Source organism: Mobula hypostoma, chromosome 7, assembly GCF_963921235.1.
Source record: "Mobula hypostoma chromosome 7, sMobHyp1.1, whole genome shotgun sequence".
Taxonomy (NCBI): domain Eukaryota; kingdom Metazoa; phylum Chordata; class Chondrichthyes; order Myliobatiformes; family Myliobatidae; genus Mobula; species Mobula hypostoma.
This window is the reverse complement of record NC_086103.1, coordinates 141,403,142-141,421,248: the sequence shown is the minus strand read 5'-3', so window position 1 is coordinate 141,421,248 and position 18,107 is coordinate 141,403,142. Positions and strand designations below refer to the sequence as shown.

At 40.2% G+C, this 18,107-nt stretch overlaps 1 protein-coding gene across 6 annotated transcripts in view; it reads left to right on the top strand.

The window, feature by feature from the left end:
• LOC134349598 (paraspeckle component 1-like) overlaps positions 1-18,107 on the top strand; it is a 131,885-nt gene that overhangs the window by 23,516 nt on the left and 90,262 nt on the right. For all 6 annotated transcript variants that reach the window (XR_010018722.1, XR_010018723.1, XR_010018721.1 and 3 more), the window contains exons 5-6: positions 6,838-6,922; positions 9,527-9,632. Coding sequence is in view for 2 of the 6 variants with exons in the window: in XM_063054159.1 (XP_062910229.1) it covers positions 6,838-6,922; positions 9,527-9,632 (191 nt within the window). In the remaining 4 variants the exon portion in view is untranslated. The remainder of the gene's footprint in view (positions 1-6,837; positions 6,923-9,526; positions 9,633-18,107) is intronic.

Genomic DNA, 18,107 nt, shown 5'->3' with positions numbered 1-18,107 from the left:
ATAAAATCATTAACACTTATATAGAAGTATTGGAAAGATTGAAATCTGATTTGATTATCTATTGAATCATCTCAGTCATTTTTAAATGTTACTGTTAGATGTTTCTTTGGGCTTGAGAGTATGAATTTATATTAGCCTCAGTCTGCTGATGACCAGAATCTTCCGTGTTCATGGAGGTTCACTCTTTGTGTGGTCTCCTCCCTTACACGTTATTTTTGAAGTATATGGGCTTAGTTGGTATCCTTCCTGGGGAAAGTTCTCTATTGAGCAAGTAATTGGGAATTCTCCCGTTGCTGGTTTAGATAATATTTCCAAGCTATTGAGTGAACTATTTTCTGGACAGTGTACAGATACCAGGAATATTTGCTTGAACCAATATATCTAGACTTGTGACTCTTTCCAAACATTTCAGAATGAGTGGTAGACAATGTGTACACAACTGAAGTCTTGCTACCATACAGTAATGTACTAACAGCACAGGCTTTATGCACACTGATTTTATTTTGCCATTGGGTCAGTTTCAGTAGTACCTTTTTCTCCAAGCCTATAAATGGTTGTGGCAACTTTTGCTAATGTGCAGATTGATGCCTTCATCATGTAATAGGATGTTGATGGCAGTGCACCTTGTATGAGAAGTTTAGTGGCAATCTCTGAGATATAATTGAGGCATATCGTTCCCTATTTGCTCATTCTGTTGTTTACTCTGATATCTTGGCGTGCCTTGGAATAAGACATCGATATCACTCTGAGTGATTTTTGCCTGATGTCTGGAGCACTTGTATAGTTTTTTTTGAAACAAGGTTGGTATCTAAGCAGGCAAAATGGATATCAAACAGGGTGGCATTATTATCAAATAGCTTGTAGCCTAGCCATAAGACAAATGGGACATTAATGACGAAAGAAGATATGTTTTCAGTGCTAGCCATATTTTGTGGCGGGTGGCATAGTTGTCATAGAGTCATTGAGTAATGTTACGTGGAATCAGACCCTTGGCCCAACTTGTCCATTTAAGCTAGTCCCTTTTGCTTCTGTTTGGTCCATGTGGTTCATATTGCTCTATACCTGTACTATCCATGCTTCTGTTCAAACATATCTTGAATGTTGTTACTGTACCTGCCTCAACCACTTCCTTGTGCATTTTGTTACATATACACAGCACACCTTTATGTAGAGACCTTGTCTCTCGGGTTTCTTTTAAATCTTTTCACTCCTAAGACTTTGTATTCTAGCCTTTTTATTCCCTTTACCTGCATTACTCTATCTATATGCCCCATCATTTCATACACCTCTTTAAGATCATATCTCAGTTTCTTATGCTCTAATGAATAATGTCTTACCCTCCCCAAAATCTCCCTATAACTCAGGCTCTCATGCCTTGGCAATATTCTTATCCATACTTTTCACTCTTTGCTGCTTAATGACATCTTTCCTATAATGAGGTAATAAAAGCTGTACACCATACTCCAGGTGCAGTCTTGAACAACTGCAACATAACGTCCCATCATTATACTTATTGTCTTTGGACGGCCAGCATGCCAAATACGGCCTTCATCACCCTGCCTCTCTGTGAATTATACATATGTACTCCTTGATCCTCTGTTTTACCATGCTGTCCAGACCCTATCATTCACTTGCTTGTTCCTCAGAATACCCTGCAATAACTTACCCACTGTAGATGTCAAGCTTGCTAGCTTGTAGTGCTCTGGCTTGTCTTTGCAGCCTTTAAGTAAGAATAACATTAGCCACCCTCCATTCTTCCACAGCTTCACATGTGGTTAAAGATAATGAAAATATCTCTGCAAGGCCCTCTGCACTTCTGTAGCTTCCCGCTAGCACCAAAGAAGCACTTGGTTAGGCCCCATGACTTTAAGACTGTCAATACCTTTGGTAATTTGGGTATGGTCCAAAAAAATCACAACTCTGTTTGCTTCATTTCCTTAGCTTTCACCGTGTTCTCCACAGTAAAAACTTGAGACATATTTATTAAAAATCTCACCCAACTTGTGTGACTGCATACACAGATGACCATGCTGATCCTTGGAGGCACCACTCCACCCTTTTACTCATAACTGTAGAATCTGTTGGAATTTTCCTTTTCCTTGCCTGTCAGATCCATGCCTTTTTGCTGTGTGAGAATTCCTGTGAGTACATGTTAAGACTGGGTTATAGCTGGGTTCTTGCTCAATTTTTTGCTTCATAATTATCAAACTGTATGTTGCAGTTTGGCGGTTATAACTTTTGGGATATTTTGTGGTGGATTTGGTTATTGACAATTCTGGTTCATTGACCATAACTGCTGTAATCATCCAAAATGCTTTTTAACAGCCCTTGTTATAAACAGGGAAGTGTTAATCTCCTAAGGACTTTGCAGCTTTCTTTCTGAGTTGATTTCTCATGGTACTGGGGAACCAGCTGGTTACATTTCCCAACACTGTCTGGTAAACCCCGGGTGCTGAATCTAATGCCAAATTAAGCCGTTGTGTATTTAGTAGTTTCATCCCTTTCAATGGCTAGACAGTAGAAAATGAGGGAAACTTCATGTCATTTGCATTTTTTGATTGAATTTAGAACTGTGTACATGACATTCTAGATTTTCATGAGGATAACAAATTTGATTTCGACCCAGGAAAGAGTACTTGATTGTGGGATAACACAAGTTATTTTGTGGTCAGTATAAGTAGAGATCAGTAACTACACTGGACACGACCCACCCAGCCAACACACTTTTCGTCCCTCTTCCCTCTGGGAGAAGGCTCAGGAGCTTGAAGACTTGTACGGCCAGATTTGGGAACAGCTTCTTTCCAACTGTGATAAGACTGCTGAACGGATCCCGACCCGGATCTCAGCTAAATCCACCAAATATCCAGACCTGCCTCTCGGTTTTTTTTGCACTACCTTACTTTCCCTTTTCTATTTTCTATTTATGATTTATAATTTAAATTTTTAATATTTACTATCAGTTTGTACTCCAGGGAGCACGAAGCGCAGAATCAAATATCGCTGTGATGATTGTACGTTCTAGTATCAATTGTTTGGTGACAATAATGTATATAATAAAGATTTTGCTTCCTGAATGATCATGAAAATCATCGTGAAATTTCCCTATCATGCACCATTTTTAGAATTGTCTATATTTGTTATTTGAATTCATAATTCAAGTCAATTGAAATGTTAGAAACATAGAAAACCTACAGCACAATACAGGCCCTTTGGCCCACAAAGCTGTGCCGAACATGTCCTTACCTTAGAACTACCTCGGCTTACCCATAGCCCTCTATTTTTATAAGCTCCATCTACCTATCCAGGAGTCTCTTAAAAGACCCTATTGTTTCCGCCTCCGCCACTGCCACAGGCAGCCCATTCCACGCACTCACCACTCTGCGTTTTAAAAAAAACTTAACCCTGACATCTCCTCTGTTCCTACTTCCAAGCACCTTCAAACTATGCCCTCTCGTGCTAGCCATCTCAGCCCTGGGAAAAAGCCTCTGACTATCCACACAATCAATGCCTCTCATTATCTTGTACACCTCTATCAGGTCACCTCTCACCCTCCATCGCTGCAAGGAGAAAAGGCTGAGTTCACTCAACCTATTCTCATAAAGTATGCTTCCCAATCCAGGCAACATCCTTGTAAATCTCCTCTGTACCCTTTCAATTGTTCCATCCTTCCTGTAGTGAGGCAACCAGAATTGAGCACAATGCTCCACGTGGGGTCTGACCAGGGTCCTACTTAGCTGCAATATTACCTCTTGGCTTTTAAACTTAATCCCATGGTTGATGAAGACCAATGCACCGTATGCCTTCTCAACCACAGAGTCAACTTGTGTAGCAGCTTTGAGTGTCCTTTGGACTAAGACCCCAAGATCCCACTGATCTTCCACACTGCCAAGAGTCTTACCATTACTGCTATATTCTGCCATCATGTTTGACCTACCAAAATGAACCACCTCACACTGAGCTGGGTTGAACGCCATCTGCCACTTCTCAGCCCAGTTTTGCATCCTATCAATGTCCCGCTGTAACCTCTGACAGCCTTCCACACTATCCACAACACCCCCAACCTTTGTGTCATCTGCAGATTTACTAACCAATCTCTCCACTTCCTCATCCAGGTGATTTATAAAAATCATGAAGAGTAGGGATCCCAGAACAGATCCCTGAGGCACACCACTGGTCACCAACCTCCATGCAGAATATGACCCATCTACAACCACTCTTTGCCTTCTGTGGGCAAGCCAGTTCTGGATCGACAAAGCAATGTCCCCTTGGATCCCATGCCTCCTTTTTCAGTAAGCCTTGCATGGGGTACCTTGTCAAGTGCCTTGCTGAAATCCATATGCACTACATCTACGGCTCTACCTTCATCAATGTGTTTAGTCATGTTCTCAAAAAATTCAATCAGGCTCCTAAGGCATGACCTGTCTTGGACAAAGCCATGCTGACTATTCCTAATAATATTATGCTTCTCCAAATGTTCATAAATCCTGCCTCTCAGGATCTTTTCCGTCAACTTACCAACTACTGAGGTAAGACTCACTGGTCTATAATTTCCTGGGCTATCTCTACTCCCTTTCTTGAATAAGGGAACAAAATCTGCAACACTCCAATCCTCCGGAACCTCTCCCATCCTCATTGATGATGCAAAGATCATTGCCAGAGGCTCAGCAATCTCCTCCCTCACCTCCCACAGTAGCCTGGGGTACATCTCATCCAGTCCCGGTGATTTATCCAACTTGATGATTTCCAAAAGCTTCCGTAATATCTACATGCTCAAGCTTTTCAGTCTGCTGCAAGTCATCCCTACAATCGCCAAGATCCTTTTCCGTAGTGAATACTGAAGCAATGTATACATTAAGTACCTCTGCTATCTCCTCCGGTTCCATACATACTTTTCCACTGTCACACTTGTTTGGTCCTATTCTCTTACGTCTTATCCTCTTGCTCTTCACATACTTGTAGAATGCCTTGGGGTTTTTCTTAATCCTGTCTGCCAAGGCCTTCTCATGGCCCCATCTGGCTCTCCTAATTTCATTCTTAAACTCCTTCCTGCTGGCCTTATAATCTTTTGGATCTCTTTCATTACCTAGTTTTTTGAACCTTTCGTAAGCTCTTTTCTTCTTGACTGGATTTAAAACAGCCTATGTACACCACGGTTTCCTGTACACTACCATCCTTTCCCTGTCTCATTGGAACATACCTATGCAGAACCCCATGCAAATATCCCCACCGCCCTCCCAGCAATTCTAGTTTAAACTCTCCCCAATAGATTCAGCAAACCTCCCCGCCAGGATATTGGTCCCCCTGGGATTCATGTGCAACCCGTTCTTTTTGTACAGGTCACACCTGCCCCAAAAGAGGTCCCAATGATCCAGAAATCTGAATCCCTGCCCCCTGCTCCAATCCCTCAGCCATACATTTATCCTCCACCTCATTCTATTCCTATACTCACTGTCATGTGGCACAGGCAGTAATCCCGAAATTACTACCTTTAAGGTCCTGCTTCTCAACTTCCTTCCTAACTCTCTGTACCCTGTAGTCTGTTTTCAGGACCTCCTACCTTTTCCTGCCTATGTCGTTGGTACTAATATGTACCATGACCTCAGGCTGTTCTCCTTCCCACTTCAAGATATCGTAGAGCGATCGGAAATGTCCAGGACCCTGCCTCCTGGGAGGCAAATTACCATCCACGTTTCTTTCCTGCGTCCACAGAATCGTCTGCCTGACCCCCTAACTATAGAGTCCCCTATCACTGCTGCCATCCTCTTCCTTTTCCTACCCTTCTGAACTACAGGGCCAGACTCTGCCCCAGAGGCATGACCACTGTTGCTTCCCCCAGACAGGCCATCTCCCCCAACAGTAATCAAACGGGAGTACTTATTGTTAAGGGGGACAGCCACTGGGGTACTCGCTAGCCCTTCCATCTCCTAACTGTTACCCACTTATCTGTCTCTCCAAGCCCTGGAGTGACTACCTGCCTATAGCTCCTGTCTATCACCTCCTCGCTCTCCCTGACCAGAGGAAGGTCATCGAGCTGCATCTCCAGTTCCCTCATGTGGTTTATATATTTTCTGCATTTCCATTTAGATTTCTTCCCTGCAAATCTTGCCTCTGTCAGTGACGCTGGTTGATTATTGTTGGATACTTAAAGCAAGGAGCTTCAGACACTGAGTACAAACAAAAACCATGAACAAAACATTTTAGCTTAGTTGGACTACAGTATTGCAGAACATCAGCACCACTATGCAATTAAACTCATTATATTCAATAAAAGTTAATTTCTTGTTTCCAAGTTCCTAAGTTATATAAGTAGTCTGAAATTATATTTGTGTTCAACTTCGTGGTCTATTGTAAAAAACAAAAATTTTGAGGAAACAATGCTTCCAAAATAAATTTGCTGTCCAGTGTTATTTTTGAATGTCTGCAACATTTGCAGATATTTTATTCTTCAGCCTGGAGGCAAATTATAACCCGCTGTTGATTTATTTTTTAAAATCCAGTTGTAATTAATTGGCTACTATCTTCTTGTCATGAAGATTGCCAGCTAACAACAACCACAGTGGGATCTTTGCAGATGGTCTTACAGGTAACTGTGGTTATAGGAGCACTGAGCATTGGTGATTTGCTGCATGTCGAAGCAGGGGCAGAATAATTTGTATCATAGGTTATATATGTCATATAGTAAGCAGTAAGTGTGTTCATAAGCAGGTTGACAAATACCTGTTTTCATTTGTATAGGAATTGTGCTGTACTAAAGAAGAAATTGCTTCTTGACCAGTAGCTGACAGTGAGTATCTTTTAAAAGTGACTGAGTTCTAAATTGGAAGTATTTCTTTTTAGATTTGTTGAGGCGCCAGGAGGAGTTAAGACGATTGGAAGAAATGAGAAATCAAGAGCTGCAGAAAAGAAAACAGATCGAAATGAGGTATGTCAGTTCAACCCATGATAAGATGGTATAGGACCACCTTATGAAATGTTTAAATAAATTACAAAATGGGGATCTTTATACCCTCATCCAGGCTGTTTCCACACATTCTTAAAATATTCAAAGCAAGTTCACTATTTTCATTTTATTAAATAAGTGCTCTGGATCTTTTCAAAGATTTCAGACTCCCTGGCCCCCATCATTTTATTTTTACTATGGATGTCCAGTCCCGATACACCTGCATCCCCCCCCCCCCAACCTCCCAACTTCAAAGACCTCAAAGCTCTCCGTTTCTATCTGGAGATCAGACACAACCAGTTCCCCTCCACCACCACTCTCCTCCGCCTCGCGGAACGTCCACGTTCTCAATAATTTCTCCTTTGGCTCCTCCCACTTCCTTTGAACAAAAGGTGTGGCCGGGGCACTTGCATGGGTCCCAGCTGCGCTTGCTTGTTTGTTAGCTTCGTGGAACAGTCTGTGTTCCAAGTATACGATGGTGACTGTCTCACACTTTTCCTGTGCTACATCAACAACTGCATTGGTGCTGTTTCCTGCACCCATGCTGAATTTGTCAGATTCATCCATTTTGTCCCAGACTTCCACCCTACCCTCAAATTTACCTTGTCCATTTCTGACACCTCCCTCCCCTATCACAATGTTTCTGTCTCTGGAGACAGCTTGTCTACTGATGTCTATTACAAACCCACAGACTCTCACAGCTACCTGGACTGTACCTCATCTCACCCTGTTACTTGTAAAAACGCCATCCTCTTCTCACAGTTCCTCCTTCTCCACTGCATCAGCTCTCAGGTTGAGGCTCTTCATTCCAGAATGAAGGAGATGTCCTCAACCTTCCAAGAAAGGGGCTTCCCTTCCTCCACCATCAACACTGCCCTCAACCACATCTCTTCCATTTCATGCATGTCTGCTTTCACCCCATCCTCCCGTCACCCCACCAGGGATAGGATTCCTCTTGTCCTCACCTACCGTCCCACCACCAAGCACATCTTTCTCTCTCCACACCCCCCCCCCCCCCGCCAACTTTCTGCTTTTTGCAGAGATCGCTCCCTTGGTAATTTCCTTGTTCATTCATCCCTCCCCACTGATCTTCTTTTTGGCACTTATTCTTGCAAGCCAAACAAATACTATACCTGCCCATACACCACCTCCCTCACTACCCAAGCCAGCCTTTCAGGTGAGGCTGTTGGGGTCATATACTGTGTCCGGTGCTTCCAGTGTGGCTGCCTGTATATCAATGAGTCCCAACATAGATTGGTAGACTGCTTTGCTGAGCACCTACACTCCACAGGCCAGAAAAATTGGAAAACTCCCGGTAGCCACCCATTTTAATTCCACTGCCCATTCCCATTCCAATATGTCAGTCCTTGGCCACACTTAGGTTGGAGGAACAACACTTTATATTCAGTCTGGGTAGCCTCCAACCTGATGGCATGAACATTGATTTCTCGACCTTCCGGTAATACTCTCACCTTATCTCCTTATCTCCTTGCCTGCCCATCACCTGCCTCTGGTGCTCCTCCCAGCTCCCTCCTGCACTGTATCTCTTTCACCAATCAACTTCCCAGCTTTTGACTTTATCCCTCTGTCTGCAGGTTTCATCTATCACCTTGTGTTTCTCTCTTCCCTCCCCCACCTTTTAAATCTACTCTTCAGCTTTTGTCTCTAGTCCTGCTGAAGGGTCTCAGCATAGAACGCTACTATACTCTTTTCTATAGATGCTGCCTGACCTGCTGTATTCCTTTAGCATTTTTTGTGTGTGTGTGTTGCTTGGATTTCCAGCATCTACAGATTTTCTCTTTTTTGTATCATGCTGCATTACTACATGGCACAGAAACTGCAATTGGTGGGCAACAAGACTCTACAGCAGATAGTCAAAATGCTGAACATATCATTGGCACCAGCTTAACCACCATCAGGGACATGTATACAGAAAGGTGCCAGAAAAGGCCAGCTGTATCATGAAGCATCCCACCCACCCTGTTCATTGACTGTCCTACCATCAGAGAGGAAGCTGCCTGGCATCCATGCTAGGATCACCAAACTCAAAAACAGTTACTTTCCTCAAGCAGTAAGGCTGATCAATACCTCCATCCACTAACCTACTACACTTCACACCCTCCCCACCACCATTACTTTATCATTTCCTGTCAGTCACCCTATGTACAGACACTCCTGTACATAGCATCACGTTATGTACATACAATCAATCTGTATATAAGTTGTCTTTTGTATTTGTGTTTTTTTACTATTGTGTTCTTTATCATTTTTTTGTTTGTTTTTTGTGCTCTATCGGATCTGGAGTAACAATTATTACATTTTCCGTTACACTTGTGTACCAGAAATGCCATTAAACAATTTGAATAATATCAGGTGGCCTTACATTAGTGTAACCTGCATTACAGCCTATAATCCAATTTGTGTTTTGAAGCATAAATGATGTTTCACATTGATGTTAACATTTGTGATGTGTTTAAGACCACAGAAGATGCTGAGCAATGGAAAAGATGAGTGATTAATTCAAGTATACTCTTGGTCTTTGACATGTTTTTATTTTAAGGTACCATTCATTTGTTTTGCTGACAGGCATGAAGAGGAACGTCGGCGACGAGAGGAGGAAATGATGCGCCAGCGAGAGCAGGATGAATTGCGAAGGCAGCAAGAAGGATACAAATCAAACTACATGGATAATGTAAGTAAGAAAAGTGGAAATTTAGGTGGATATAGAAATATTTAAACAGTCAAGTCTTTCAGAAGTTTTTGGTAAAGGGTGGAATCCATTCCCATCTTTCCAAGCTGTTTCTTGGGTATTATTATTAATACCAAGATTATACATGTAATATTATGGACATGACAATTAAAATTGATTTTTAATTTTCATTGCAGTTATATTGAATAAATGCTGTTAAAGAATGGCATTCTGCCCAAAACTGCCCATAACCATTCTTTCTTATCAAATATAAGTGAATATTTAGTTTTCTTTTAAATGCTTATCTCAGCATTGAAATAATGTGCTTATTTTTTCCTCCTCAGAGTATATAGCAGTAAAAGCTTGAATTAACAGTTTAGAGGCTTTTGCAGCACCATAATCATAGTACAACTTTTTAAAATTTATGACACATGGCAAATTGTGGTTTGTGTGTATTAAATAAATCCTATTTTGTGTGTCTTGTCCATCTTTTAAAATTTTATTTGGACACTATTAAACAAATGATAATCATTTCAATGAGGTCTTTTTATTTTGCTGATGTACAGAAAAGCCTTGTATATATTGCTCTGCTTTCCATTGCCTTTCTCAGCAGTGGAACTCGGAGCTGAACTGTTAACTATTAGATCTGTTTGTGGTTTATTTTGATGTACCACTTGCAGTTTCAATAGAAATCAGTTTTCTTTATTCGATTTTGACATTTGGTGTTTGTTTACTGCTGTACTACATTCATTAGGGAAATGCCTATTTATCCAGTGTGTAGTTGAGGTAAATGCTAGTTCTAAATTTTTATCAATAAGGGAACACTGATGAAAATAAAAACACAAATATGGTATTTAGAACTTTATATTTATCAAATGATCCATTATAGTGAGATTATTGTTGGGTATCTTTTGCGATGTCCAACATCAAGGACATCAAAAAAAAGTTTTTAATACAAGCTAGTTTTGGATTACCTATCATTAGGGCCTTGAGTTTTAATATGATTTAGAACATCACAATGTGGAACTATCTCCTTTATTTTCATTGTTTAACTAAACCTAATATATTGGTATTGGAGCAATTCTTCCATTGATTTTTTTTTAAATTTTGTTTCTAAACTTTTTATTATATTTAACTTCCGTTGTGAATTGTTTGAAATCTTGTGCAGCATTTTTAAGCAAAGTTTTCAATTAACTTATTGAAAAATGGAGTTCTGTTCCTCTTCAGAATATCTGCAGCTTTGTATTACCAGTTAAAGTTAATTTGCACACAATCATAAAAGATACTCAAGCAAAAGTAATCTGTGGTGCAAAAATAAATTGTAAGTATTTTCTAAATTGTAAGTAAATTCTAAATATTTTGACATTGATAATTGTTCAAAAGACACATTGTGCTCAATGGAAAAATAACTGAGCCTTTTTGCTATTTAAGGATTCTAAGATCTAGAAATAGCTGGATACTGCTCTTTTTCTTTTAACTTTGATCTTTTCTCAGTTTAGGAAGGAAAGAATTCAGATTTTCATTTCCATTTTGATTGTTAAATACTGATAATAATCCCAAATCCATATGATTCCTAGACTGTGTTACTTGTTTTGAATAAAGTATTTGTTGTGAACAGTCTTTTTCACAAAACATGGGGGATACAAACTAATTGGTCATTGAAACATAAATGTGTATAATTATTGCAAAAGTTCACTCATGTGGAGCATAAATTGATTAACATTTTTGTATTAAACAGCTAGTAGGTCTGATTAAGATTGTTTACAAATGTGTGGGAAGAATTAGTGTTCACAGAAATAATGAAGAAAGCATTGAATAGTGAAAACGTTTTTTAATCCCTGCGCTGACGTGTGAACTGTATTGGGTCAATAAATGTTTATAATATTGTGACCTTGGAGCTGGTGCACAAGATACATGGTGAAAGCGGAGTTATTCATGAAGTTCATCAGAGGTTTGGTGTATTTCAACACCTGGTTGTATGGTATGGCCTGAATAGTTTTTGAATGTGAAAAGCCTTTGTGACTGATGGCTTGTTAAACAATCGGCATTCTACCCTATGTCCTATAGTTGATAGTCATATTAAGCCTTCTTGAGTCCTCCGTAAAATGTATGATGGCATGATGGATGATGATATGAGATACTTTTTTTTTATGATCAATGACCAGATTCTTGAAAGTATACAGCATTAGATAAATTTTGCACCACTGTTCCTTCAGTTGAAGTCTATCGTCTAGGCCTTTGAGATTGGATAACCTCTGAAACACCCTGGCAGGGAATTATCTATAGAAACCCATTCAGTTTTCAACTTGAAGTTCAATGCCTTCCATTGTGTGAATTAGAGCAGTATATCTGCTACTTTACATTTGAGAATGTACCTGAGAAATGCATCACCTACCAAAGGACTGAAAGCTTTTAGTTCCAGTTCAATAAATTTTATTTGTTCAGGCCCTAAGTTTATACCTAGCCTTGGAAGACCTTGTGTTTCGACTTTAACTATTGCAACAAATCTTCCATGTGCCCTGTTTTGGAAAACTGCAGTGTCAGGAAGGCTGGTTTTGGTTGGTTGAAGACTGCTAACCAGAGTTACATTTGGGAATGTGTAAAATGCTTCACTAATCAGATAATGCTGAAAATTCTGGATAGATTCCTCTGTCGTATACATTCAGCCTGATGTTGTCTAAATTGAGTAAAGCTTGTCATTATTCACAGGGCAGTTAGCCCAGAACTTTTAAAATGTTTGATAAAACTATTCATTGAACACAAAATTACATAAATTTTGCACTAAATATGACGTATGAAATCAATACATTGTATGATGTTAAATATCTCAAACTGTTATGACATGTGTAACCTATGACTTGTATTCAGACGCAATCTCCACAAAGTAAGAGTGAGGGTAACTTGGTCTTCACTGCCCATGTTTCATCTAGTCTGCCTACCCTTTTAATGCAAAAATAATACCCATGACAATTCAATTAACACTTCTCCGTTGGAAGTACTGCCATCCTGTTTGTTTGCTATAAGACCCTAGCATAAAGTACAATACATTTATCCAATATATTGGCACAAACAAAAATGCTTTAGCAAGAGGAGGGTGTGATATTTTTTTTAAATCTTCTGCTTTATAAACAAATATATATTGCCACATACTGGGGTCCTCTGAAAAGCTTGTGTTTAGACAAAAGCTGCGGTGCTTTCTTTCAGGTTGCAGGAGCTCAACATCGATTCTCCATTCTTCAAGGCATGTTGCAATTGAAATTTTTGTTGGTTCTGGTTGGAAGTATCTGTGGGGAAAAAAAAATGTTAGGCAAAATCAACGGAATGAAGTGATATTTGTTACCAATAACCTTTCGTCAGAACTGGGATAAATTGGAGACAAAAGTTTGTATTCCAAATTGGAAAGGGGGAAACTGGTAGCTTGTGTATTTGAAATGTCAAATATAGAAGAACTGTAAGTTGCACTTGTGCCTTGAATGAGTGTCGGGGAAATGTAAAACAACACGTACAAGGGAATCTCTTGCATGTGTACAAGAAGCTGCTGTGTGAAGGGAATTGAGGAGTGGGTTTTTGTACCCTTTGAAAGGCAGAGAGGGAATTGCTATTTGGATTGTTGAAAAGTGAGAAGTTGATGCAAAAATGAAAGGATGATGAAAATCAGCAGCAAAGATGATTTTATTTTTTGTATCACATAAAAAGTGGAACAGTGTCCAAAAAAATGTCTTCAAGCTGAAAGAGTGTGAGTGAATGACATCTGATTTTCACCCTGGTTCAAGGAAGAATTGATGGATCTTTGTCTTTGTGGAGTGGAAGTAGAGGAATTGAACATCCATGACAAAATTGGTGTCTAGAGGAGAGGAGGAGAAGGTGGCGACGTGGCCTCTCTGGTGAATGATATCTGTAATCTGTCAAGTAGGGGACCGTGCACAATTCTGATTTGATGGAGACAGGCGTGAGAGTACGGAGGAACATCTGGAGAAACTTCTGAAATGCCTGCTTCGCTGCTGCTGCTACTGTGTGGTAACCGGGATCTACGGAGCAGAAGGCCCTGAATCCTTGGCTTTGCTTGTTTCGGCAGCCGGGTCGAAGATGCTGGGCAGAGGATGGCGCTTGGGAGGCTGTATCGGAGGGGCTGGTCAGAGGCTCGAAGTTTTCGGATGGGTGGACTCGGTGTCAGCTGTGGTCGGCTGCTTCCAAGGTATTGGCAGTTGTCAGTGCCTTGGAGGTTTATGGCAGGGAGTTTCTTCCTTTTGCTGCCTGCTATCGGGGAATCGGGAGTCGATTGGGACTTGAGACTTTTTTACCGTGCCCATGGTTTGTTCTTTATCAAGTTATGGTATTGTTTTGCGCTGCTGTAACTATATGTTGTAATTATGTGATTCTGTCAGTGTTAGTCTTTGGTTTGTCCTGTTTTCTGTGATATCACTCTGGAGGAACACTGTATCATTTCTTAATGCATGTATGCATTTCTAAATGACAATAAAAGAGGACTGAGTGTTCTCATAATCTTTTTCAAAAAAAAAGTTGTCCAGAAAACCTCAAGAGCCAGAAAATATTGTAAAAATGCTTGTAAGTGGGAAGCAATGTTTGTAGGAAGACTAATTGATTTTTTTGGAAGAAGTAATTTCTGTGGACAAGATAAATCTCATTTTGTCTATAAATTTTGAGCTTCTGCTTGCCTGTCAACTTACTTTCATAATGATCAATCTGTGCTTTCTACACCTAGCATTGAGGCCCTGGACACTTCATCTACTATGCTGAGCAGACTGTGTTGTTCACATGTCTGAAGATACACTTCAGAAATGGACACTGTTCTGAGCTGTGACATATATAGTTTACTTGAAACATTCATGGAGGTATGCATCATCCCTACTGCTGAATCTTTGGTCCACAACTGCTCAAAATGGAGAAGGAGCATTTGGGAGAGAGTTGAGGATTTCCAGACCATGCATTTAGAGCACGAAGCTCTGTGGGAGCAGCGTATCATCTTGCAAGCTAACACCTGTCAGGTGATTCCTTCATTAACCATCTCAGAACTTGCAGCACTTAACTGGAGGCAAATCATTCTTGAACCTGAAGAACTATCAAAGGAGGAGATGAATCTAGAGCATAGAACACAGTGCAGCACAGAAATAGGCACTTCGGCTCACAATGTTGTGCTCTGTATCCGCTGTATTCTTTGCTAGTCTTCCTGGCTGTCCACAGCACCCCCAATCTTCATATTATTTGCAATTTTTCTGACCCACCCATCTACATTTTCATCCAGGTCATTTATATACATCTCAAATAGCTGAGGTCCCAGTACAGATCCCTGCAGTATATCACTAATCACAGGCTTCCAGCTAGAATAAGTCCTTTTGACCACTTCCCTGTCTTTGGGCAAACTAGTTCTGAATCCAAACGACCAATTCACCATTGATCACATGCATTTTAACCTATTGGGTGAGACTCCCGTGAGGGACCTTATCTGTAGACAACATCCACAGCTCTATCAGTTGCCCTTGTCACTTCATTTAAAAAAAAAACTCAAATCAAGTTAGTAAGACACAACTTGCCCTGCACAAAGCCACGCTGGCTCTCCCTAGTTAGGGCATGGTTTTTCAAATGCTTGTAAATACTACCGCTAATAATTCTGTCCAGTAACTTCCCTACTGATGTGAAACTCACTGGTTTATAGCTTTCATGATTATCCATGGTTCCCTTCTTGAACAATGGAACAGCATTAACTAATCACCAGTCCTCCAGGACTTCACCTGTGGTCTCTGTTCTGACCCAATTAATGTCCATGTACATTAAAGGAACAAGCAAACTCCCTTCTCAATTTGTCAATCATCTCAGCTAAACATTCTCTCAGAGGCCCTCTTTATTGCTGCTTTGCCATTCCCTTTATTGTACCTCATTATTACGCATATTTGCATGTGACGACTCAATTTAAATCTGTTTTCAACCTCAGTGAAAGTCAACTGACCTCCATTCTAACTCGTATGTGGATGCTATCTAACCTGTTTTAAATTCTTGAAGTTAATCAACTATCCAATATGATATATGATGGAAGATCTTGACTATCAATGTATCCATTAATGGTCCTCAAGAAATAACCAGGAAATTTTTCTTTTTTTAAAATTCGCTTTATTTGTCACATGTACATTGTGTGATGGAAAAACCAAGTTATCAGAAGATTGATACTGATGAGAGAGATAAGGGAGACAATGGAGAAACATTCAAAATGCTAATAAGAGAGAAGAGAGAGAATAACGAGAAAGAAACACAAATTCAGACCGTTTGCTTTGAACCTGAACTGTTTGAAGTTTGATGGACAGGCTGTACCCCAGCAGGGGGATAAAAAGAACAGGTTCGCTAAGGCATGACACACCACGAGATAACGAGACCCTGGAAGAGCGGTGTGCCCCCACAAGTTCGTGGGAGTTTGGAGGTCTGGTCGCGGGAACCGACCATAGACGCACAGGGTGAAAAGGGTATGATCGGTGGGAACCTGGTGTGTGTGTCCGCCCTTGCGTGGGTGCCGGGTTCACCGCGGAAGAACGGTCGTATCCAGAACGGAGGGGTCACAGTCAGCGACCACAGAAGACATTTAAAAAAAAGGGTCCACCCGAAAGCTAACTGCGTAAGAACATCAAAGGTCTGTTTGAATCAAAATTTGCATATCTCTCTCTCTCTCTCTCTCTCTCTCTCTCTCTCTCTCTCTCTCTTTCTCTCTCTTTCTCTCTCTTTCTCTCTCTTTCTCTCTCTTTCTCTCTCTTTCTCTCTCTTTCTCTCTCTTTCTCTCTCTTTCTCTCTCTTTCTCTCTCTTTCTCTCTCTTTCTCTCTCTTTCTCTCTCTTTCTCTCTCTTTCTCTCTCTTTCTCTCTCTTTCTCTCTCTTTCTCTCTCTTTCTCTCTCTTTCTCTCTCTTTCTCTCTCTTTCTCTCTCTTTCTCTCTCTTTCTCTCTCTTTCTCTCTCTTTCTCTCTCTTTCTCTCTCTTTCTCTCTCTTTCTCTCTCTTTCTCTCTCTTTCTCTCCAACGGCACAACAGCGATTACTACGAACTGTACTAAGCTGAACTGAACTCTGTGTCACTTGAGACTGATCATTTTACCCCTAGACTGTGATCGAGCTTGGTTGATTCCTATTACCCTAGTTCTGTGTACATGTGCGTTTTATTATTGCTAACCTGTTGCATTTATATCCTTAGGATTAGAGTACTGTGTTTCTTATTTCTTTAATAAAACTTTATTAGTTTCTGTTAAACCAGACTCCAACTAAGTGGTCCATTTCTGCTGGTTTGGCAACCCAGTTACGGGGTACGTAACAATTGAAACAGTGAAATGGGTTGTTTTGTAACAAAGACCAACGAGGATTGTGCTGAGGGCAGCCCACAAGTATGGCAGCATTTCTGACATCAAGGTATAATGCCCACAACTCATTAACCCTGACCATTCATGTTGAAATGTGGGAGGCACCCACAGCACTAGAAAAAACCCATATCATTACAGGAATAATATGCAAGCTCATTACAGACAGCAATGGAATTGAACCCCAATGATCAACTCTTTTTTTCCAAAACTTAATTTAAGTTCTTAGTTTAATATAGAATGTCGAAAAGATCTAAAAATTCCACTTGTTGAAAAATGCAGCCAAGTTTTTATTTAATAATCTTGAAATTCCAGGTACAACCATTGTGTGCCTTATGAAGTCAAAATTTCAGAGCCTTGGTTCCTGCCATAGAATTGCATAATTCTGTTGTTGATTGTTTAGTATTTTCTAAAGTTTGTCTATTAATCTATGAAAGGGCTTTTAAGCAATTTCTAACAGAAGAGGTGAAAAAATTGAACCAAGAGGGCAATTAAGCATTCTAACATTTGCCCATAGTGATAATCTGCAACTTGAGACAGTTTATGAGCAAAAACTTCTTGCATAGACGTGTTGGGGTGGGATTTGAATACTCAAAAGACCATTGGTAAGAAAGAAATTAGTAGGGCTTTTGCCTGTTGGTTTAATGTCCTGTTCCTCTTCCATAGCCTTCTGCTTTCTATCGCCAATAGGAATGTGCTTTAACATTCAATGCTATCATCCAATTAAGTGGCAACTCTAAAATTGGGATTTAGAAACATGGCCAGAATCTTGTTTAAAAACTGGTGATGTTACTAACTGGAAAAATTGAACTTTGTGCAGAATAAATTATTATGTAACTTATTGATTAATCATTTCTATTTGACACATTTCTACATTTTTTGCTTTCATAGCTGTAATTATAGTTCAAAAACAGTAAAGCAGCTTTTTCACAGTGGCATCAGTCTGACCTGCTGCTATCTGTGTGGTTTTTGCAACTTTGCCCTGTAACTGAATTTCCTTCTAGTGCTCCAGTTTCCTCCTACATCATAGACATAGGCAAAGTATCCTCATATACATAATACCTGACACATCTGATTGTTTTCTTGGATCTATTCATAATTGAAAATTAATTTCAATGCTGTATATTTAAC